The 23,493-nt window shown below is 38.8% G+C and overlaps 3 protein-coding genes across 3 annotated transcripts; 1 reads left to right on the plus strand and 2 right to left on the minus strand.

The window, feature by feature from the left end:
* Positions 1–15,461: 15,461 nt before the first annotated feature.
* Hexim (Hexamethylene bisacetamide inducible) lies at positions 15,462–16,732 on the minus strand. Its single transcript, XM_028321668.1, has one exon. The coding sequence runs from the start codon at positions 16,545–16,547 to the stop codon at positions 15,540–15,542; it is 1,008 nt and encodes a 335-aa protein (XP_028177469.1). The 5' UTR covers positions 16,548–16,732; the 3' UTR covers positions 15,462–15,539.
* A 17-nt stretch (positions 16,733–16,749) lies between these two features.
* On the plus strand, positions 16,750–18,327 carry LOC114365179 (40S ribosomal protein S3a-like). The gene is made up of 3 exons (XM_028321675.1): positions 16,750–16,780; positions 16,913–17,103; positions 18,162–18,327. Exons 1-3 carry the CDS (start codon positions 16,750–16,752, stop codon positions 18,303–18,305), a joined length of 366 nt encoding a protein of 121 aa, XP_028177476.1. The 3' UTR covers positions 18,306–18,327.
* Positions 18,328–19,582: 1,255 nt separating this feature from the next.
* On the minus strand, positions 19,583–22,926 carry LOC114365192 (uncharacterized). Its single transcript, XM_028321710.1, has 5 exons — positions 22,921–22,926; positions 22,419–22,692; positions 21,294–21,434; positions 20,502–20,789; positions 19,583–19,897 (listed from the first exon to the last, which is right to left on the minus strand). The coding sequence occupies exons 1-5, from the start codon at positions 22,924–22,926 to the stop codon at positions 19,602–19,604; spliced, it is 1,005 nt and encodes a 334-aa protein (XP_028177511.1). The 3' UTR covers positions 19,583–19,601.
* Between the last annotated feature and the right edge of the window lie 567 nt (positions 22,927–23,493).

Genomic DNA, 23,493 nt, shown 5'->3' on the forward strand with positions numbered 1-23,493 from the left:
TCCCAAGATTATGCGTAAATAATTAATCTATGATAATTAACCACAAGATATGTCCCTAATCTACAAAACCAGGTGCAATTGTTGGTAAAAACGGCATAAATTTACAAGTTATAACAAGTTTTTAAAAAAATGGGAAATTAACCACTGTGACCCGTGGATGGGTCACTTTGGATCTTTTCATGGGTGACAGGGAATCGCTTGGGGTACACTGGATCTTTTAAAAAAAAGTTCAATAAAATACCAATTTTCTTTATAATTATTTATTTATTTATATTCTAAGACAGCCTTCTAACACAGTGTTATCAAAAATTAACAAGTCTATCAAATTATGCTGGTATAAAGAGACCTAAACTAATCAAAATTTTGTTTAAATAAACAACAGTTCTTCTCCTTTCATTTCCACAAAGTTCTCTTCTCTATTCAAATAAACATTTTAATAAGAATTTTGTTAACCCAGATACTCCTGAAACTTTTTATACTTGTCAATTTTTATAAATTTTTAGTATGTTTCTAAATAGAGGTCAAGTGTCCACAGAAAAATATTAGAAAAATTCTTGGTCAACTGGAAAAGCCGGAAAATGGGTGGTGTTTTAACACCTGGTCGGAGAATGGACTACTACCACAACTACTATGAGAAAAAACCATATAATGATTTTGTTAGGTTTAAGAGTTAAAAACGAGTTGTAAGTTATACTCATTTATTAAAAAAATACCAAAATCTTATTCAGAGGTATGGTATATGGTAAGACATAAATCATAGCCTAGGATGCTTTAGTAAGTGGCGCATTTTTTACACCAAATTGATTTTTTCTTGCAAATTTTTACATTTCCGTTGCGTGTAGTACTCGTAAGTAAAGTAGTACATAGGGAGGGATGTAAGCTCCGTGGACCCTGGTGGTGGTGCCATTCTTCATAAAATATTGTTTCGGAGTATGACTGCTTTGCCATGTATATTTTATTCATTTTGGCACAGAGCTTTCACAGAAGGTACTTGCACTATATTGCATTGTTGTAATTGTTATTGCGGTAGGTACTTTTATGGCAGAAGATCTAACTGCATTGGAGGCGTCATTAGATTCATTTCGTCTTTCTTTTAAAAAATCAGAGAGCGGGATGTTATCATCTTTATCTGAAGACTTGTCGTACAGTACTTCTGCCTAGGCTTTAAGTTGCGAACCTGGAAGTTCACGAAAAATAGCAATAGAAAACTTACACGCTATAAGTAGTAATGCAGAAGCAACGGATGAATATTCTGGTGAAGAAGACTACGTTACCTTATAAAATCTTCCAGGTTATAGTTAGATAAACGGAACCAGGCTAACCTGGAAGATTTTAGAAAGGTAACGTGGTCTTCTTCACCAGAATATTCATCCGTTGCTTCTGCATTGGCATTTTCTGGTGGTAAAATTGCTATGTGATTCGGTATCTGAGCATCGTCGTCAATGTTTTCTAATACGTCCACAATTTCGTGAAGTCTCAGGGGTCTTTTATATCGTGGCCTAAACTTTTAATGAATATACAGGTTAGACGTCGATTATGCGACCAGGTGTTAAAACACCGATCGTAATTTTGTCATAAAAAGTATCAAAAATGTAAAGCTTTTCAAAAACATATGTTTATAGTTTTGTAGCTAACAGTAGTACATAAAGTAATAACTAGTATAATCTGAGGTATTACTAGCAATTTTATGAAATATCTTGCCATTTATTAGACGTTTTTGCACAAAACTTAATAACAGAATTCAAAATAATAAAAAACTAACAAAATAAAGCAAATATGCGATATCGAACATACTCAATTACAGCTTGATTCGTAATGAAGAGAAAATACAAGGAACAGTAAACAAATTCTAGATATTTTTATAATTTATCTGAGGATATTCCGAATTACTTTTTAGCGGTGTTATAACGCCTGGTAGGAGTAAGTGGGTTAAATGCTAACTCAACTATTAAACATAAATATATTTACTCCTCGAGTCAATCTATCTATCTATAGCTGCCTTTGGGTTCGCCTTCGAACATAGGCCTCCTCTTCAACCCTCCACCGACTTCTGTCCCTGGCCACACGCATCCAGTTTACTCCAGCCTGTTGCCGGATATCATCTGTCCACCGTTTAGGTGGTCTTCCCCTGCCGCGGGTGTTATTGCGGGGNATTTAAAGCAAAAAAACAAAATGAGTCGCTCTCATTTACTATTTCGTTATTTACTCTTTAGTTACGATTTATTTCTACTTTCCCATGGTTTCTGAACAATTCCGTATTTATTTTACACGGACAACAATAGCTGCACTCTGAATGGCTGTTGGCCTGACGTCTCCGCCATTACATCTATCGCGAAAATTATAGTCCGATTTTTAATTCGACGGAATTCTGACAGCTGTCATTTTTTGACAATTCAGATGTAATAAGCCTTTTTTGCTTTGAATTATTAATAAATAATATGAAATGAAATTTCATCAAGTACAACTTACAAGAATGAACTATTGTTTGTAGAGATGAAACGGATAGTTGTTTGGCCGGATACCGGATACCGGATATCCGGCCAGCTGCTAGGCCGGATAGCCGGATATCCGGCGGCCGGATAGTTGGCCCATTGTCTCGTTGCATGTCGTGGCTAGTTTAACGCCGCACAGGTGCTTCGAACGCAATCAGTGGGTCTATTAGTAGACTAGACTAGTCACACTTTTCGAAAATCGAATCCGTCCGAATAGAATGTCAGATTTTGCCACTTGTCTAGCTAGGGGGCAGTTCAATTCGGGCGATTTCGGTTGCCATCGTGAGTGTGTGATTGAATAGCGAAAATTAAATTAGTTTAGTAGACCATCAGTGAAAAAAAGATCGCTTATTTTATTTGGCAATATTTCGACATTAACAGATATTTACTACACTCAGCATCAAATAAATCGCACCTCCCGCGACAAGCACTTATCAAACGTATGCATCCCCACTTCCCAACAACATTGGAACCATTTGAAAGCCTAGTTCTAAACTTCATTTAATTTCATTAAAGGAAAGGTTCTTACCCTAAAATGTGTCTTTAGAAGGATCCAGTCCAGAGTCACTTCTACAAAAAATAGGTAGTTACGCTCGAGCCAACTTTTATGGCTATAAAACTGTTAAATTGGAATTTCATCTGTTAAAAAGAACACTTAAGATCATTATTTGGTTTTATAATCACAGAAATTGGTCTACTTGGTCCCAGAGGTGAGCCCCAAGTGAGGCCTTTTTTCAAGTCACATTTATGGTACATGTTAATTGTTTATAAAAAAAAAGTGTTTTCCTTTAAGTTTATTTATTGGGCTTTCAAATAACACCAATATTGTTGGGGCACCATGATTGTGTCAGAAGAAAATCTTTAAAGTTCGCGTCGCGGAAGGTGCGATTTATTTGATGTTGAGTTTATGTATTCGTCATTAGAGTGAATAGCTCAGAAAAATAAATTGGTTTTTTGTAAGGCCTTAATATGGCTTTTTTGTAACTTTTTGGACTTTAATCCTTCGAGCTCCGCGAATCTAGACACAATAGATAATCAATTGTTATGACATTAATTAATGCCGTCTGGGACTCAATCGGTTAAATAAAAGCCGTAATTATTATGAGCCATTTTATTTATATTTACCTGAAAGATTCATGTATTTCATTTTATTAATAGGAAATTTTCGTAGTTTTTTAATATCCGGTATCCGGCCGGATAGTGAGTTACTATCCGGTATCCGGCCGGATAGTAAATTTAGGCCGGATATCCGGCCTACCGGATATTTACCGGATATCCGTTTCATCTCTAATTGTTTGTTGTGTCAATTCAATGTACACTAATTATTATGAACATTTTANAGAGCATTCACAATATTTCGCCAATGTATAACAAGCCTTATGGCCTTACTATTTCGTTACTACCGTTTCGTTACGTACATTTTTTTTGAGAAATACTCATAGAATGTCTGGTGCGTCTAGGCAATGTATGAAATAACATTATTATTTTCCATTACATTTTTATATTAATTTCCAGTAAGTACTCATTAACAACTTAAAACTTTTCTAGGTTTCTGCCTGGCCAGTCATCTCCTCTTCTTTTCTTGCTATTGTCTTTTATAGTTCCAAAATACTGGAATGTCCTGTCGATGACATTGACAGTGGGGCGCCACCGTCAATACCGGATCGCTGGTTCAGATTTTTGCCATGTTGGAAACCATATAGTTGAACGATGGTAGCGCCCCCCTGTCATTGAGTTTGGTGGGACAGTTCAGCGTGGGTCATCTATACATACATTGCCGGCTGCGCATTCGGTATTGTATACCATACCTAGGCAAAGTATAAAATGAATTATATTTCATACTAGCTTTCCGCCCGCGGCTTCGCCCGCTTTGAATTTTGTATATCATAGAAAAACAATATCGCGCGCGTATTTGCTCACCGTTTAGACCTACCCTGCTGGACTACGACAAACATTTTAAAACCAAAATCAGCTCAATCGGCCCAGCCGTTCTCGAGTTTTAATCAGATTATCAGACTAACGAACATCAATTCATTTTTATTTATACAGGGTGTTAGGTAAATGGGTATATGAGCCGACACTAGCCCATGTTAACATGGTCATATAAATGGTATGGTGAAGTCAGAAATTGATGATATCAAATTTCTGAAATGATATTTTAAATTTTTTAATTTTCATACGAAATAGGTAAATTTTATAAAATCCGATTTGTATGAAAATTAAAATAATTAAAATTAAGCTAAGAAATTAAGATATAAATTTTCTGACTTCACCACCACAATCTAAGCCCATTTACCTAACACCCTGTATAGATTACCCGTTTTAGGCATTTTATACATTGCCTAGGTATTGTATAGAATGCCGGATTATACACATTTCCTGTAACATTATACATAAATACCAGCCCCCCTAGACAAAATGCACTTTTTGATCGAATCGAAAACAGAGTCCGTCAAAACTCCATACAAAAACAGGGCTTTTCGACCACTTTTCGCCTGGTTTGCGATTATAATTTGCAATGGTCTAGTCTAGACCCACAGTGTGCTTTTTCACCTTAACCATCGTTTTAACGCTCACCAGTTGGCGCCACTGTAGAGTAAGGTCACTGTCTCTTGACGCCAACGTGCTGCCGCTGTAGCGGTACCTAGTAGCGACAAGTATAAAAACGATAGCTCTCATAACTTTAAAATTTTAGTTCTCTGTAGTTAGTATGTACGGCGGGCGCGCGCACGGGTGACTTTTTGTCACCGTGAAGCTTTCTCTTTTACACTTTTATTAGAAGAGAAAAAGAGAGACAACATGGTACTTATTCTTATTTATCTTTAGAAACACATACCTACTTACTGTCACGGTGGCAAAAGTCCCCCGTGCGCGCAGACTAAACTGGATATACTGACTGGATAGCTCACAGGACAAATATACAAAACTAGCTGACCCGGCGAACTTTGTTCCGCCTTAATGGCAATAAATAAGCAGACTTTTTTTTTAATTTCGAACGGGATAAAAAGTATCCTATGTCCTTCTCCTGGCTCTAAACTACCTCCCTGACAATTTTCAGCTAAATCGGTTCAGCCGTTCTTGAGTTATAAGCGAAGTAACTAACACGACTTTCTTTTATATATATAGATATAATATTTTTACAAAAAACGCAAATAAACATAGAGGGAACAAAGTATTTTTACACGATATGTTCAAACTACACAACCATGATGTCATAGGCCATAGCTAAGCAGTCATATTTTGTGTAAAATGGTTTATGAAAAAAAAAACAGCCAGCCTCAACTTGTGAACGGCAATGAAGCAATTTAACCAATATTAAAACAGGAAGAATACAAATCTTCATTTGCTAAAAATGATTTCCTTATGGGACTCTTACGGAAACCATAAGGAAATAAATGTGATATGGATGGGTGTTAATAGGAGCTCGTCGTGCGTTGAATAAAATAGCTTTGTTTGGGGATTTGAATCTAAATTATGCGAAGCGTTATCGTTATTCTGTATACAGCTAATAAGTTATATTTCCTACAGTCCTACTTAATGTTGTTTGGAATTAGAAACTATAAAAGTAGCTTTTTCCACTCTAGGTCAGCGTTATTCCATGTTAGAAGAATGTAAGGTACTAAGTACTTAATACCTACTAAAAAAATATTTGGAAAACATTATAGACATCATTTATCTCATTCAAACAAAATTCATGAAACTGCGACATTCGATGTTAAAAATGATAAAAAAGTTTAAGATCGGTAAGATATTAATTTATTGTGAAAAATCGTGTCTTAATCACACGTCACTCGATGTCGATGCAGGTAGGTATGTTTATTTTAAATAGTAGAAGTCACTTGTATGTAATCACAATCGATAATCACGGTAGGCGTTGCCTACGCGCCTTATAATTAGTCTTATAAAGTTTCTTGAAGTCCTTTATCTTTTATTACTAATAAAGAAATTAACAAATGTTTTCAATTAATCTCGTTTTGTGTGTGATTTTGTTAACCGGCCACATCTCGGCAGTAGTTTTCCAAGATTGTGGTAAGTTTTTGGTCAATTTATCAAGTTGGTTGAAGTGCATTGAAAGTCATTCACTAAAATATCTATTAATATCCACTGTTGTCTAACACTGTGGATTTGATATTGGGACTATATAGGTAGTATGATAAAACAGAGCTTAAGACAACTGACTGTTTACTCCCATAAAATGTATTTTTAGACTAGAACTGCCCCCTCCATTCACAGGTGGACTAAGACAGACCCTATGATCCTATATTTGTAAGGACGATCACGTACGACTGTGTGCGGGCTGGAATATGACCACATAACGATCGATGACGACTATAACTAAAAAAAAATGCTATTTTATTCAAAAACCTTCAAGGAATAGTTACCTTATTTGCTGACATTACGTCAAAACTCAAAAGATGCTACGTAAGGTCTAGTCATTACTAATCTAAGAACTTCCTTTATCTTTACGATTAAATTGACAATACTGTTAGATTGTTAGCACTGATTTTCTTTTATTTTGATTGCCGTCATAATGGTTGATAACAGCAAATTAGAGCAGAAATGCTGGTTTTGCACAACTTTATTCACTATTTACACCTATTTTGGCTACTTTAAATAAGCATTATGAAATTACAAAATTACAGTATTTTCAAAGTAAGTGACCAAAAAAGGTAAGACAAGACAGTGGCCAAAAAGGGGGTCTTTACCCTAAATTAAAATATAGTTTTTTGTATGGTTTATAATATCTAGTTAATCTTGGGTTTTTTTATAGATTTTAATGATTGTACATAGGTCACATCTACGTAATTAAACAGGTCATAATCCAAGATAGGTAGGTACCTATGTAAGTAGTTAAGTACAATTTTTATATCCATCAATGTAAGGTGCATTAAGTATTCTTTAAAAATGTAGCTAGCCTGTTAAATGTAATCCGATCCGCCATCCTATCCTACTCGTAGTCATGCATTCTAAAACAAATCTTGGACTTAGACGGCTGTCAACGAACCCGAGTCCCGAACTCAAGGCCGAGCTTCCAGGGGTTAAGTAAGTGCACATGGTGGTGTGTGGTGGTGTACAGTACCTACAGCCTTTAATCTAAGCCTACAGCAGACCCTTAAGCGTACTTCAGAGTCCCAGATTAAGAATCCATAAAGCCTGGAACGAAATTAATAATTAGAAGTAGATTGCGCAAGGAGTCAGTTGTTGGCTAGGCTCAGGTATTACATAGGCTGTTCAAAATAAATAACGACTTTTCTTACTATAGGTCATTTTACAGGATATTAAAGAAATGGCAAGAATATTTCTTGTCTACAAATCACTATGCCAATCGCTGATGATTTATTGTATTAGAGCATGGGGAGGAGCATCTAAAACTGTCATAATTGAACTCGAAAGAGAAGAGCCCAACGTGCGGTATTAAGAGTGATGCTGCGCAAGCCTTTTAGATACCGAACAGACCAGCTGTACAAAGAGTGTAAAGTTCTTCGAATCCGTCAACTATATATTCTGCGCACCGCAATATCCATGCACAGCACCACTTTGAACTCTGACAAATATGAACTCTTAAACAAACAACGCGTATTCAAAGTTCCAACCCCAATCATTCACACTTCTTTTGTAAGACGCCAACCATTGTTCCTCTTTCCCCACATCTATAACACCATTTGCCACCAAGTAGATATCAGAAACACAATTCTTAGCAAAGCCAAACGGTTAATAGAATACTGGCTTTTAGAACTGGACTACGACCAAACAGAAGAAATCATAAACGCGTCATACTAGCTAACTATTCTAAAACACACACACACACACACAGACACACACACACACACATTCGTTTGTTACACTCACTACCATGTTGGATTATATAATTTTAAATAATAAAATTTTTATGTTAGTGTTATTAGTTTTTCTAAACCAAAGCTATGTCATGCCATTAATATTTGTTTACAACAGTTTTATATATAAACTATATTTTAACACTTTATAAATGTTAAGCCTAACTTGTTAACTAGTTTAAACCAGTTTAAACATGTCCGTCCTATTAAGNTTTGCATGAAAAAATCTAAACCGCGTAAGATAGATGAAGGGGTAAAACGGGATCCACGCGTACGAAGTCGCGGGCGGCCGCTAGTATACAATATAGTGCGTACAATATAGTATGTTGGCTGAGCTAGAAATTGAAGGCGCTTAAATAATAAAAAGCTCACCCAACTATACCTATTGATTGTTTATCTCTAGAGATCGTCTCAGGTGTAGCGTTAGCAGCGATTGTTAAATAAATTACTTCTTGCTAACATCCTACAAATATTAACATTTTTTCTCTTGTAGAGCCCATAAGTCGTATTCGTATTCTCTATTTAAATTGCTATAATTAACAACAGTTATTAAAATAACCCCCCTGGCGAAGTCGGGTAGTGAAAGCTACTTACATGAAAATGAAACGATAAGGATTTTCTATCAAGATTAATATAAAAATGTTGCAGAAGTATATTTAATCTGCTACTACAAAGTAATAAAAGAAAACAATAAAAATAACTCCTTAGGTTCAGATCCTCTCTGCCAACTGCTCTACTTCACGCTAGATTCGACAAGCTTCAGGCGACCGACGCTCAAACTCTACATTGATTTACGACGTTGTTTAGATCAAAGAAAAACATTTTATTAAAAACATTCCGAGGGTAGAGTGAAACTGATTTATCGGGGACTGACAAACAAGTTCAAGAACCAGTACAGTGTACAGCAGCGAATAAATTATAGCAAACTTTTCTTATAACTGACGATAATATAATCTATGCTAGTCTGTTTGTACACAGAAAGGAAGGTATAATGCTACCTGTAATATAAAAAAAACTTAAAAGGTGAAGTGCCGTTTTCTCCAAGAAACGCTATAAAGGCGATATGTCTGGAAAATATACTCTCTCAAATTACTTTAGTAGATCTATTACATCCTTAACATTTATAGACACATTATCCACATCAAAATTAAACGCAACCTTGCAAGCAGTTCCCGAATATCAAATACATAACAAAACCAATTAACACTCAACAAACATGCGCGGGCGCACAGTTGCACCGATGTTTGTAAACACACTATTTCGGGCGAGTGGAGCGGGACGGAAAAATTCTCGTATCGCGAGTCGATGCCCCGGCGTGACTAATCAGATAAAATTATGCCAAGAAAAAGATCACAGGGAAAGATCAGTATGAAAACTTTAATGATTTATTTTGTGTAATTACCTATAACGTAAACGTGTTAGTAAATTATAACATAGTAAGTGCCTTTTTCCTGTGATGCGGATTTCGGCACGCGTGCGGATCTGGATCAAGCGGGCTGCCCGCATTTAATTATTTTTATAGATCGTTTTAACCAAGAAGACGCGCCTCACCATTCTTCCGCTAATGTTTGAGTGTTATCGGTACACGCTAAATTATCAATGAGTGCACACGCACACTACAATAATGACGCTCGGATTGCCCGGCTCAAACTCCCCGCACCCCGCGCTTCCCTCGACCAAAAATTGGTGGGGCGCGTTTTCGTGGATGAAACGATCACATGTTTTGACTTTTTCCTATTACGCGGGCTTTACGCACGCAGATTGATGAAAGACAACAAAGTATTTAAATCTCTTTTATTTCTTTTTTTCTGAAAACTTTCGCAATAAAAAATTCGCTTTTCCCGCTGAAAACTGACCTGACCCTTTCTTCCAGCACTTGGTTTAATTTTAGGGTAGGTACTAGTAGGTATGTGTTTACAGGTTTCGATTCTGTCGATCTAAATCAGGAATAACTAGTGTACTTCAAAGTCTATTAGAAATACTACGTCTAAACGGTAATTCAACGGTAGAAGAGGTCCGGTCATAGCAAACGGTTTGCCCATTGAGGTCAATTAGGAGTCGCTGCATTGAGACGAACCACTTGCCCGCAAATGAGGGATCGAGATTAGGTATGGAATGGATGATTTGATCTTGATAATAAGTAGGTACCTACTCCATATCCTCTAGAAAAACTATGCCTTATCTTAAGAATGTTTTTAGTCCTGAAAACTCGATTTAAAAACAACAAATAATTTTACTTCTTTTAATCATTTATTTTTTGAAGTACCTATTAATTTGTAATGCAACAAATCCCGCCAACCCCTTACGAGTCTTCCAGTGACTTGGTCCACTTGGAGTTCGAACACGCGTTCCTCAGATGTGCGAGTTAATCACAAGTCAATGAAGTAGTCGAAGGAGTGATGTCCTATTTCTCCATTTCTATTCAAAATAAAATGTATAGAATAATCACATTTACCAAGCTCATAAAAAGTAACTACGTCAATTGATTGGTAATGTTAATTAACCAATTGTGAACGTTATCTACTTGCTTATCAATCCCGGCTAACTAATAGGGGCTGATCCATTCCACTCGCAAAGACTGATGCGATTGGATCCTTCGAGAGGTCGTTAGCGGTTCTTTGATTTGTTACCGTGCACAGAGAGCTCTAATTTGTTATTTTTTCGGCTTTGGCATTTGTTAAGCCGATGAAAAAGTAGATCGATGACAATATCCAGCTGGCAATGACGTCATACTACTAACTAAAATAAATATGAATCTAAATATGATATAAAAACAAAGTAGCAGTAAATAAGAAAAAAAACTGTCATTAACACAAGAGGCGCACTTTTAACGCTGAAATGCCTAACGAAAAAGGATAAAAATGTACGAGTAACTACGTTTTAATGTGACACAGAAAAAAATCGAAAAGGAAAATCGAATAACATCCATTCTTGGATCAAACCGACATGGGCTCTACCGCTGCTGCAGGAAAAAAGGGTAAAAAAACAAAGAGTCCCTGAAACGTACATTCTTTTAAAACTGTCAAACATAAATCTTTCCGCCAATACCCTACTTCCGGCTCAGGGCTGAGCAAAAACTGATACGATTGGATCCGCCGTCGTTAAAGGGCTTCTAATTTGTTGCCTGCGGGTAGGACGGAAACCCGCCGCTTATTAACGACTCTACTCGTTATTTTGATCTGAGTTTTATTTTGTTTTTGTGAAAACGCAGTTTTTGCATTATTTTTCCAATTTTCAGTAAATTATGAAAAAACTATTTCTAGCGAATGTTATTTCTTTCAGTTACTAAATGACCACGATAGGTATAAATAGTTATTCTTCCGATATATTACCGGTAGTTGAGTAGTAACTGAATTAATAAACTGAAAAAGATTCATCTTTAGATGACTTTAATAACACCTTTTCAGCATCAATTTTTTAAGTAAGTGAAGATTTCGAAGGGGTAAGTCAATACTCAACTATGTAGCTCAACAGTTTGAAAATCTATATATATAAAAGAAAGTCGTGTTAGTTACTCCACTTATAACTCAAGAACGGCTGAACCGATTTAGCTGAAAATTGTCAGGGAGGTAGTTTAGAGCCAGGAGAAGGACATAGGATACTTTTTATCCCGTTCGAAATAAAAAAAGTCTGCTTATTTATTGCCATTAAGGCGGAACAAAGTTCGCCGGGTCAGCTAGTTATAAATAACTTGAAAAAATCGAACTGCCTAAGGCGGGAATTGAACTCACGACCCAGCTTGCCGGGCGACTCAACAGTTATTTTAATTTCTATAAAAACAAAAACATTAAAACACATGATTCAAATCCACGCTTCGTGACAGATATGATATTATGATTTTATTCGTAGTTATCTCAAAATCCGAAAATAGCCTTGTTCACCTTACATCCGCTCCGTTCCTTTTCCATAAAGATGCAAATATCTGTCGGGACCCAGACATGTCAGACCCTATTCCGAAAAACTATGCCTACTTATATCTTCTTATACACATGTAGGTATATTTATGAACAGAAACTGTGTAAGTTAAGTATAATGTCATTCTGTATATTTTGGTGAGATATAAAACTTAATAAGGAAAAGTGAGATATAAAGGAACTTGTCGTATGAATTTAACTTGAAGGAATTTCTTTCTGAACAGTAAATTCTGAGAGAGAGAGAGAGAGAGAGTTAGGAACATAGTCACATTCTCTATTTGGTCTAAAGGTTAACAGGTAGATAATGTCACTCGGCATTAAGTTCCTCTTTAGTACCGCAATTTTTGTGAGCAATAAAGTTTTTAAATAAATAACCATCACTTTATATGCAAGTACTAGCGGCCGCCCGCGACTTCGTACGCGTGGATCCCGTTTTACCCCCTTCATCTATCTTACGCAGTTTAGATTTTTTCATACAAATGTTTTTTCCCGCGAACTCCCGTTCCCGTGGGAATTTTGCAATATCCTGTTGTAACTAAGCTTTAAGTTTACTAAGGTACCTGCATACCAAATTTCAAGCGTGTAACTTAAGCGGTTTAAATTTTTCATACAAAAGGATTTTCCCGCTAATTCCCGTTCCCGTGGGAATTTCGGGAATTCCTTTCTTAGTGCACCTCTAAGGTACCTAAGCTATGTCCCTTCCTTTTTAAATTTCAAGTGCCTACGTTTAGCCGTTTAGGCTGTGCGTTGGTCTGTCAGTCAGTCAGTCAGTCAGTCAGTTTCTCCTTTTATATGTATATTTAGATAACTATAAGACTGGCCTTTATTTGGCTTATAAAATCACGAAATAGTTGAAAAGTACTGACTGAGTCCGACTCGTAATAGACACGGGTCTAAAGGTCGAAGGGCAATAGTGGCGAACTCCCGGATTTCTTGAAGGACGCCTATCCCCGACATTTGTAAGGGACTTGTTAGGGAATGGGACTGTAAAAGTTTATGTGGATAAGATCCGGGAAAAGTTATGGTAAAATCTTTTGGTTTAACTTTGTAATAATCTTGTGGGTTCTGTAGGAAATCTTTGAAGGAAACATATTTTCGCGACTATACATTATTATCATTATACTTGGTGTCACGTAAAAAAAGCGGTGGTCAAAATCCTACTTTCCTACTATAATATTATAAATGCGAAAGTTTGGATGTCTGGATGTTTGTTACTCTTTCACGCAAAAACTGCTGAACAGATTTTGATGAAACTTTACAGTATTATTGTTTATAACCTAGAATAACATATAGGCTATAATTTATGACGATCTGTGACGGACTAAATTTCACGCGGGTGAAGCCGCGGGCAAAAGCTAGTAGGACAAACATTTACAGTACCTACTGATTTATGTGTTCGGTGGAGTAAGCGCACTCTTCAACGCTCTTTTTAAAAAAAATATACATATGAAAAGTTAAAAAAAGTTGCTCTACCAACCAATAACTACCCAACTGCAACATTAACATAAAATAAACATCGAAAGATGTTCATGAACTATGTATAGGTATGCTTTTATTAAACTGAACAATAATTACTATGGGGTAGCCGGTACATCAATCACCCTAACAAGCTCTCCAGCTCATTACTAGGGGTGACGACGCGACACGACTCTGATACTAGATACCAGGCAAGATAAATGACAAACTCCTAGTTTAGAAAAGGGAGGCATGAAGCTCTCCATACCTATGTATAATAATATGTATTGAAGTAATATGTATGTATAGAAGTGTTTGTGTGTATAAGATTTATGTATAGATAAGATTGCACTTATGAATCTTATCTATACATAAATCTTATACACTTGTGGTCTAAACTGAATAAATATTTTTGATTTTGATTTTGATTATTTGATTTGGTAAAGTACCAAAGTGTGGCGACCTTCTCGAGTGGCGACCACGGGCTGGAAGATGTAGCGTGGGAATGCCTCCTCTAGGTGGACCGACGATCTGGTGAAGGTCGCGGGAAAAGCTTGGATGCGGGCAGCGCAGGACCGTGTATTATGGAAAACCTTGGGGGAGGCCTTTGTCCAGCAGTGGATGTCATTTGACTGAAACGACGACGACGACGAAAGTACCTAAGTATTCCTCAATGATATAAACAATAGGCAACTATGCCTGGAAGAATTAGCTTTATAAGACCGCCTAAATTGTATCGTCTCTTTTCTATATTGCTTTCCTTTCTTGTCTTGTGTGTGTTATATCCATCAATCTACCCTAATGTTGCTTGGGCGCTAAACTTTTTTGAATGATGTATTGGGATACTGAAGCTTCGATCGTGGGCACTTAAAATAGCGGAACGTACAGCTCAAGGCTTCGGTCGTCGTTTAACTGATGTCCAAATAAATAACTCACATCTTTATTACCGCATACATTTCTATATAAAAACAAACGAAAATATTTGCTTTTAGTATAATACTGGTAAACATAGTTATGTAAATATCTATCTATAATTCTCGATTAGGATATTGATTTAGTTACAAGATCAAAAAGGTAATTTTATCAAATAAATGCCCAACCCAGTCAATTTAACACCCACTCACGTAGATAATAATATCTTGTAAAATATCCTACAAATAGGTAAGTAACTGTTGAATCTAGTTTATAAGCAAACAAACGAGCCGTCCATTTTTTGGCTATCCACATAAAAATNATTCTTATTATGTAGGTAATATGACATTCTAAGACAATTATTTATGTATTCAATTTTTGATTTTATTTGACTGATTTGTTATCGTTTTACTTGACAATTGTACACAATATTGACATTTTTAATTGATATTATTTGCACGATTGTACCTATAACTTGTTGGCGCGTTGGATTTTCTGTAAGCCTTCACCCAGATAACAATTTAAACTTGAATCTGACTTGCAGTAAGTTTGATGTATCAAAAATGAAGCTTTGTTTCAAATTTGCCATGGCAAGTATATAAACTTGAGGCAAGTTTAAATCAAACTTTCTAGTTTCCGAGCGACAAACTTGCATTAATGTGTTTCTATAAAGTATATGCAAGTTTGCCTTAACAAACTTGCATTATGTCTGCTTCTATAAATTATATGTAAGTTTGCCTTAACAAACTTGCATTATGTCTGCTTCTATAAATAATATGTAAGTTTGCCTTAACAAACTTGCANCAAAGAGAGGTCTATTTTGCAGTTTTGCCTCACCTATCGCCTTAAATTAATTTACATAAGTAAGTATAAAAAAAACTTTCATAATCACATTTCAGAGGCTCATTTCATGAACCTGTAGGTAATGTTTACTCTTTTGGACTATGAAAACCATTAACAAGAGGATAAGTGGGCTCTATGTCATCAGCCACATCATTTTGATCACCATTAGTGTGAATTTCATTGCCATTGTTTACAGTCTCTGCTATCTCCAAATCGTTAATGGGACTCTGACTTCGACTAGAGCTACTACTACAACTGCCTGAGCTAGAAGAGCTATCACTTTCCGAGTCTTCACTTGTTGACCCATGTGATGTTTGTCGTAAATGCTCATTTTCATGTTGTAACTTTTCATTGGCCAATTTCAGATCACGTATTTGATCTTCTTGTTCTTTCAACCGTTGCATAATTTCATTTACAGCTGGCTCATAAACTGTATTGGATTCAATAGAGGTACCCGATGTATCCCTTTCCGTTATCATGCTATCTTTATCTGTAAGAGAGGCATCCTTTTCAGATCCAGAACAATCCTTGTCACTAAAATATTTCGGCTTAGAACGTTCAGTTCGTTTGACAAGATTGTCATATTTTGCCTCAAGTAATAGATATTCTTGAATGAGTTCATTCTTCGACATATTTGATAAACGTTCGCATTGCGCATCCTCATAAACGCTAGAAAATTCTTTAGTCAAGTATTCCTCTTCATCTTCCGGAAGAGAGAAAAAATAATTGTCTTCAGAATCAATGCTGAAACTCGAATCACGAGTACGTGCGGAAGGTGTTCGCATGATGAAAGTATTTTCAGGCTCTGGTTTATGAATTTCCATTAAGAACTGATTATTGTTGAAAGGTGCACGCGACTTCGTTAAAACCATTTTACGAAACCTGTTGTTCCTTTTAGATTTCTCGTATTTTCTTCTTTCTTGCCAAGGTATCTTCAAAAACGGTTTCATGATTTTACGTTTAGTTTTCCCGCGCCTCCTCTTCTTTTTAACACTGCCCTCTAGGATTGGATTCTGCGTTTCAAGCACAGATGGCGCTTCCAGCACAGGTCGCGTCGGGTCGCCATCTTTTATTTCTGATAAATTTACATCCATTATTATTATTATAGATCCAAATTTACTCACAATTCAAGCTGACTGCAGCAGAATAAGTTGATTAGGGTTTTGAAATACTTTATAGATCACCAACTTTGAATAAAGCTCTATAAACACGCAAGTACAACGGAGAGGTCCGCACTCAACAATTTCAGTTCCGCCATCTTTATTTATATTTATTTCTTCCATCAATTTTATAAGTATGCGGACCTTGCCATTTGAAAAAATAAAATGTATTAGTAGAAAATTCCAAAGGTGCCAAATTGACTATCGATATATCGAAGTGTTGAGGGGTTTGTACAAAAACGCCACAATGTCGGTCCGCCTCCAGGATCGGGACTCGAAACCTATCCAGTTGCAGCGAGGGGTAANACAATCTCTCTCTACTACCCAGGTGCGAGCCATCCGCAAGAAGATGTGCGAGATCATCACCCGTGACGTCACCAACTCGGAACTCCGCGAGGTGGTCAACAAGCTGATCCCCGACTCCATCGCTAAAGACATCGAGAAGGCGTGCCACGGCATCTACCCGCTGCGGGATGTTTGCATCAGGAAGGTAAGTTATTGACTAGGGTTCTCATACTTCTAAGAGAGACTTATGGGACTATTCCCACCTCTCGTTCCCACCGCTGCAACTCCTGTGTAGCCAGGATCTACAGCTGGACCGCCAATGAAAATACAACCAGTGAAGGTCAAGTTTGTCCCGGGTTACAGATGTAGTCGGCCGATAGCTTGGTCATCAGACAAAAGTAGGTCTAATTAAAAAATCAGTAACCCTCTTACTATTAAAACTTACACGCTCGTTGAACAGTGTTTTAAAGTGACGTTTAGTATGGAAATGTAATTTTAAAACAGTGTTCAACAACTGTGTAATTTTTTATTAGTAAGGGGGTATGGGAGAATCGATTTTTTGCCAGCCGATTCCTGATACAAATAGAAGGTTCTATTTCTCTTTGATCACCTGGATTAGATATCCCAGGAGATCAAAGTGGACTTCAGGCGACACTTATGTCCTTTTATCAGTTTGATCCATGGATGAACATGATCAAAGTGGTGGAATACACTCCATTTTTAAGTCGGAAAATGCTCTTTCGCTCGTGAACGCCGAATTGTGGAACTCTCCCAGAAGGGCGGGGTCTACCCAGTTATCAAATAAAGCCGACCGTGCCCTCCGAAGCCCAATTAAACTTATCCGCTAGTTATTATACCAACTTAGACATTCGCAATCTTGCCAAACCAATGAGGGCTATCGTTATTATACTTAACAGTTGGCACCCCTGGCGATTGACAGGACCTTACTCTACAGTGACGCCATCTTGATGAGTGCAAATGCGATAGACCTCCTACCACTTTAGCGCTCACAAGTTGGTGCCACTGTCTTCGCTACTAGCAACTGAAAGGACCTTACTCTACAGTGGCGCTAACTGGTGAGCGCTAAAACGATAGCCCTCATTACGCGCGAGCGATAAGGATGGGTAGCTTGGGGTCATTGGACGGGATTCTACGTGTTCACAGACCGGGCTTTTTAGATATTATCCCAACTTAGACATTCGTCCGCAATCTTGCCAAACCAAATACAACTTTACACCATTAACAATAACACCTTCGTTTCAGGTCAAGGTGCTCAAACGGCCGCGCTTCGAGATCTCCAAACTGATGGAACTGCACGGCGAGGGCGGCGGCGGCAAGCGCGGCGAGGCGGGCGAGAAGGGCGAACGCCCCGAAGGCTATGAACCGCCCGTGCAAGAGAGCGTTTAAAATAAATATATTGTAAAAAGAACCCTGTGGCTTTCATTTTTAGGATCATAATCCCTCGAAACCCTGGTCGTTTCTATGCGAGCAACTGAAAACAAATGAACGTCGACAAGTGACCGAGCGTCTTACTGATCACAATCCTAGTGTCTAATTCGCAAAAACGAATGAACATCACTAAAACTAGTGTCTAAAAACAAATGAACATCGCTAAAACAAGTGACGATAGTGGTCAAGTGTCTAAAAACAAATGAACGTCGCAAAAAAACGAACGTTCAGTGACACGTCTAAAAACAAATGAACATCTATCTAAAGGTTGTTCATTTGTCGTTTGTTAGATTCTAACTTAACTGGCGTATAAACGTTACGTGTCACTTGTTTTTCGCGCTAATAAAAATCACTGGAAACAAAAGAGCAGCAGATTAAGTGCTTTGTTTCTTTTCCCGCGTAGTGTTCACTTGTTTTTTGTGCTTATAATAAAGACTCCTCGTGAAGGAGCGGAGTGTTCTCCAAGCTGATGGAACTGCACGGCGAGGGCGGCGGCGGCAAGCGCGGCGAGGCGGGCGAGAAGGGCGAACGCCCCGAAGGCTTATGAACCGCCCGTGCAAGAGAGCGTTTAAAATAAATATATTGTAAAAAGAACCTGATGTCTTTTACTTCATGAGGCATTTTGCCAGTCAAGCGAGCGTCTGAATCGCAAAAACAATAGAACACTAGTGGATAAGTGTCTAAAAACATGAATATCGCAAAAAACGACCGCTCAGTGTCTAAAAACAATCGAACGCTCAGTGTCTAAAATAAACGAACATCGTAAAAACAGGGCTCTAGTGTCAGCGATCGTTCATGGCAACGGGAGCGATTGACTATAACAACGGGAGTGATTGACAATTGCAACGGGAAGCTATTGTCTATCTATGGCAACGGGAACGATTGTCTATGGCAACGGGAGCGATTGACTATGGCAACGAGAGCGATTGTCTATGGCAACGGGAGCGATTGACTATGGCAACGAGAGCGATTGTCTATGGCAACGGGAGCGATTGTCTATAACAACGGGAGCCATTGTCTATGGCAACGGGAGCGATTGTCTATGGCAACGGGAGATATTATTTATCTTTGGTAACGGGAGCGATTGTCTTATGTCTATTCTATGGTATATTCTGGAACGGGAGAAAATGCTTTTAGGAATGTGCCTACAGGAGACTAGACGTTTTGAGGTGGTCCTACAGTATCTCTAACTTTGCCCTAACTTATCTTTGAAATAAAACGCAAGTTTTGAAAACGAAACAACTTTATTGGGGGTCAGCAGTCCCCACAACAGACCGCCTTGCGGCAGTCCCGCACAAACACTACGCCACACTGCCACAAACACTTGGGACACCCCACCCCGTTAGCTTTCTGTACACTTTGCCATTTTTTCTCATTTTCGCTCGTGCAATGCAGGTATTTGGTCAGCTTTTCGATTTTTTCAGCCGCGGCCGTGGTCTCGGCTGCTGATTCGGTGGATTCCTGCGCGTCGGATGCGACGGTTCGGTTCTCGAAGGATAAGTCCCAGGTGCCGAGGGATTCCGAGCCGACTGAGAGCGCGGGGGTCGCAGCTGTGAAAATTTTTAACTCTTACGCACCTACGGAGAAACATAATTGGTTACCTACGTGGATTATGACGCTTAATAGATCTACAAATGTTAAGATACTTATACTTTTACAAAAACAAGCCTCCCCGTCCCCCTGGATCAGAGCCCACCCTGGGTCAAGACTTCCCACCCCCTGGGTCAAAACTTCCCGCCCCCTGGGTCAAAACTTCCCACCCCCTGGGTCATGACTTCCCACCCTCCTGGGTCAAGATTCCCACCCTCCTGGGTCAAGATTCCCATCCTCCTGGGTCAAGATTCCCACCCTCCTGGGTCAAGACTTCCCTCCCCCTGGGTCAAGACTTCCCACCCCCTGGGTCAAGCCCCCCTGGGTCAAGACTTCCCACCCCCTGGGCCAGACTTCCCACCCCCTGGGTGAGACTGCCGATCCCCTGAGTTAGATAGCCCCCCCTCCGGCTCAGATATCCCTTTCCTATCCCTAATCACATTGTCCTCCCCTGATCAGGCGCCCTCCCCTATTTTCTACTGCCCCCCTGGGCTAGCCTACTCCTCCCCTCCCTGGGGTAGCCTGCCCCCCTCGATCAGAGACTGAAGGATCAACAGAACTTACACTTCCTCGCCTCAGGCTGCTGGTACTCCGGCGCGCCGCAGCGACAAAATGGCGGCTGCCCGCCCGTCATCATGAACACAAACGGCGTCGCCTCCTTATTCCCCGCCATAAACTGCCTCATGTTCTCAGCAAACGTGGCATTATTCTGCCACTGCTCGAAGCAATTTTTAAAGAATTCGGATGGGTTGTCGCGGCCGCGGTTCAGGACGTGCTTGTGAAAGCACTCCTCACAGAAGACTTGGCCGTAGTAGATCTTGACGGAGTTTTTGGGGACGGCGTGGCAGAAATCTGGAAGTTGAAAAAATTTTGGGTCATAAGGTTGCCAACATTTCATCTACACACTGTTAGATTTCATAAACTAATGAACTAAAAGGACTCAAGGTTAAACGAAGTTTGGCCTTTAAATTCTTGGTAGGCCTTACCTAGTCTACCTGGTAGGGTAGGCCAAATCCTACATCTATTTGTCTCCAAATCAGAGAACGCCCGAACTACCCCTGGCTGGGTCTACATTGTCCCAGGATCAGACTGCTCTTACCCCAGGGTCAGACTGTCTTTACCCAAGATCAGACTGCCTTTACCCAGGACCAGACTGCCTTTACCCAATATCAGACTGCCTTATCCAATATAAGACTGCCTTTACCCAGGATCAGACTGCTTTTACCTGAATCAGACTGCTTTTACCTGAATCAGACTGCTTTTACCTGGATCAGACTGCCTTTCCACCGGTTTAGACTGCCTTGATTAAACTGTCATCATACCTCTAAACAAAACAATATGTAACTAGGTACTCACAACATCTAGCGCACTGCGTGTGGAAGCTCTGCCCGCCGATGTCGATCTTGTTGTTGTCGCTCACAGCTTGCAAGCAACGGGCACAGATGCAGCGCCGCGCCGGCTCTTCAGGAGGAGGGTTCGAGGAGTCCTTTGAGTCCGCTGGGAAAAGAAAAATCATGAAATTCGTGTGACCTACTTTATGGATGGCCCCTAATATGTCATGTCATGTCACCCCTCCCGTAGGTAGCGCTCCTATCCCAAAGCTCAGGCGCTGAATGAGTTAAGCGCTAGCTAGACCTATAGTTGCTTAAATTTAGAAGACAGAGAAACTAAATTTTAAAGTAATAACAGCCCGATGGCGTTGTTGGACTAGCCGAATCGAGATCCGAGGAATCTAGTGGCAGAACTACAAACTAGTTGTAAGCATAATTCAACAGATGGCGCTGGTACAAGCTCGTCTGCAAACCTACATCGCGGTATTAAAGATTTCCACTTTAGTAAACTACAATGTATTAAAGGATACAATGGGACCTTGATCCCCGAAAGACACGCGCTCGGAAGGAATCAATTCTACCTCAGCTTCCTAAATGGTCGATTTCCATAGCTCACATAGTCATAGTCATTTATTCCATAAACAGTAACATTATTCGTCAGTGGAAAGGGAAATAATAGGCTAGTTTCCTAAAAAAAATTTTTTAGTCCGTAATGTTTAATATCAAAAAATATTGGACACATATATTTTTATTTGTCAATCTAACAAATAATTACATAGTTATGGTGCGTTGAAGTTCCGCACGACGTCACAACGTGCGGCACTTTTATGCACGCATTGACGTCACGGGCCTCTTCTTATGAACTTTGGCGCGCTTTATCTCTTTAAATTTTCATTAGTTTGAAAAAGTAAAAATACGTGTAGAGTATTTTTTGATAAGTTAACAGACGGACTAATTAAAACTCTTGCTTTTTGACCCAGGAAACATCCCTATTGCTAAAGCGCCATTTCCACATGGCGCTTTAGCATTTTTTTCCCTTTATTCAACAGATGGCGCTGGTAGAAGTTCGCCTGCAAACCTGCATCGCGGTATTAAAGTATTTGAAATCAGAAGAACATGATAAATTAAATCAGTGTGGTCATTGGTCTACCTTCTGTCTTATCCTTCTCCTCCTGCTTGGCTCCAGGCGCCCACTGCATCCACCAACTATTGGAATGCATTCGCGGCGCTTCGCCCTTGAAGCGCGCCATCACGTGAGTTTTGAAGCACTCGCTGCAGAACACGTGGCCGTAGAACATCTTCAGAGACGTGGGGATGGTCCGGCATATGCCTGGAACCGTATAAAAATGTACAACTTTAACCGTAACTATATGGATGTTATGGAGTTCAACAGACTTTGTGTTTGTAGTAAGAGTTTCAGATCCCTATACTATATCGGTCAGACTTTTGTCTTGAGATACTGCCCAGATAACATTTTAAACTTGAATCTGACTTGCAGTAAGTTTGATGTATCAAAAATGAAGCTTTGTTTCAAATTTGCCATGGCAAGTATGTAAACTTGAGGCAAGTTTAAATCAAACTTTCTAGTTTCCGAGCGACAAACTTGCATTAATGTGTTTCTATAAAGTATATGCAAGTTTGCCTTAACAAACTTGCATTATGTCTGCTTCTATAAATTATATGTAAGTTTGCCTTAACAAACTTGCATTATGTCTGNCTGGTAAATGTCATCATTGCATTGCACTGATGATGGGATAGAAAAATAAACAAGCAAAACCTTATTTGTTAGCAAACGTCATATTTATTTAAATGTTAGCAGCACTGTTTCTTGCACGTTATGTTGGCAGGTTTGGTACCTAGTGCAAGCGAAAACCGACACTAAGGTGACGAACCTTTTCATTCTGCGACTGTACAATTAGATTTCGAGCGATACCACTTTTGGGCATTCTCCTTTTAAGTAGTTACTTTCCCCATTGTAATGTTATGAATTTCATTTTGCAATAAAAATACCATAGTTATGACTCGATTGTCGTAATGAACGAACTTTGTAAACCTTGCAGGTTTGTACGGAACCCTCGGTGCGCGAGTCCGACTCGCACTTGGCCGGTTTTTTTAAATAAATATTAGGGACAATAAAATTCACCGCAAATGTTTCTTTACAGCAATAAAGTTCCTACTGAACCCTCAAACTTCTGACCGTGTCACACTTAACCGGTTTTCTTTCT

The sequence above is a fragment of the Ostrinia furnacalis genome, unplaced genomic scaffold (assembly GCF_004193835.3).
Source record: "Ostrinia furnacalis isolate ACB-3 unplaced genomic scaffold, ASM419383v2 OfSCF7560, whole genome shotgun sequence".
In the NCBI taxonomy this organism is placed as follows: domain Eukaryota; kingdom Metazoa; phylum Arthropoda; class Insecta; order Lepidoptera; family Crambidae; genus Ostrinia; species Ostrinia furnacalis.

Bases quoted from the DNA above. Each gene is read 5' to 3' on its own strand.
- Hexim (XM_028321668.1), bottom strand. From the start codon at position 16,547: ATGGATGTAAATTTATCAGAAATAAAAGATGGCGACCCGACGCGACCT.
- LOC114365192 (XM_028321710.1), bottom strand. The intron at 21,435-22,418 runs GTAGACCAATGA...TTCTTTTCCCAG, and splicing joins GGAGAAGGATAAGACAGAAG to CGGACTCAAAGGACTCCTCG. The intron at 19,898-20,501 runs GTAAGTTCTGTT...AAATTTTCACAG, and splicing joins GCAGCCTGAGGCGAGGAAGT to CTGCGACCCCCGCGCTCTCA.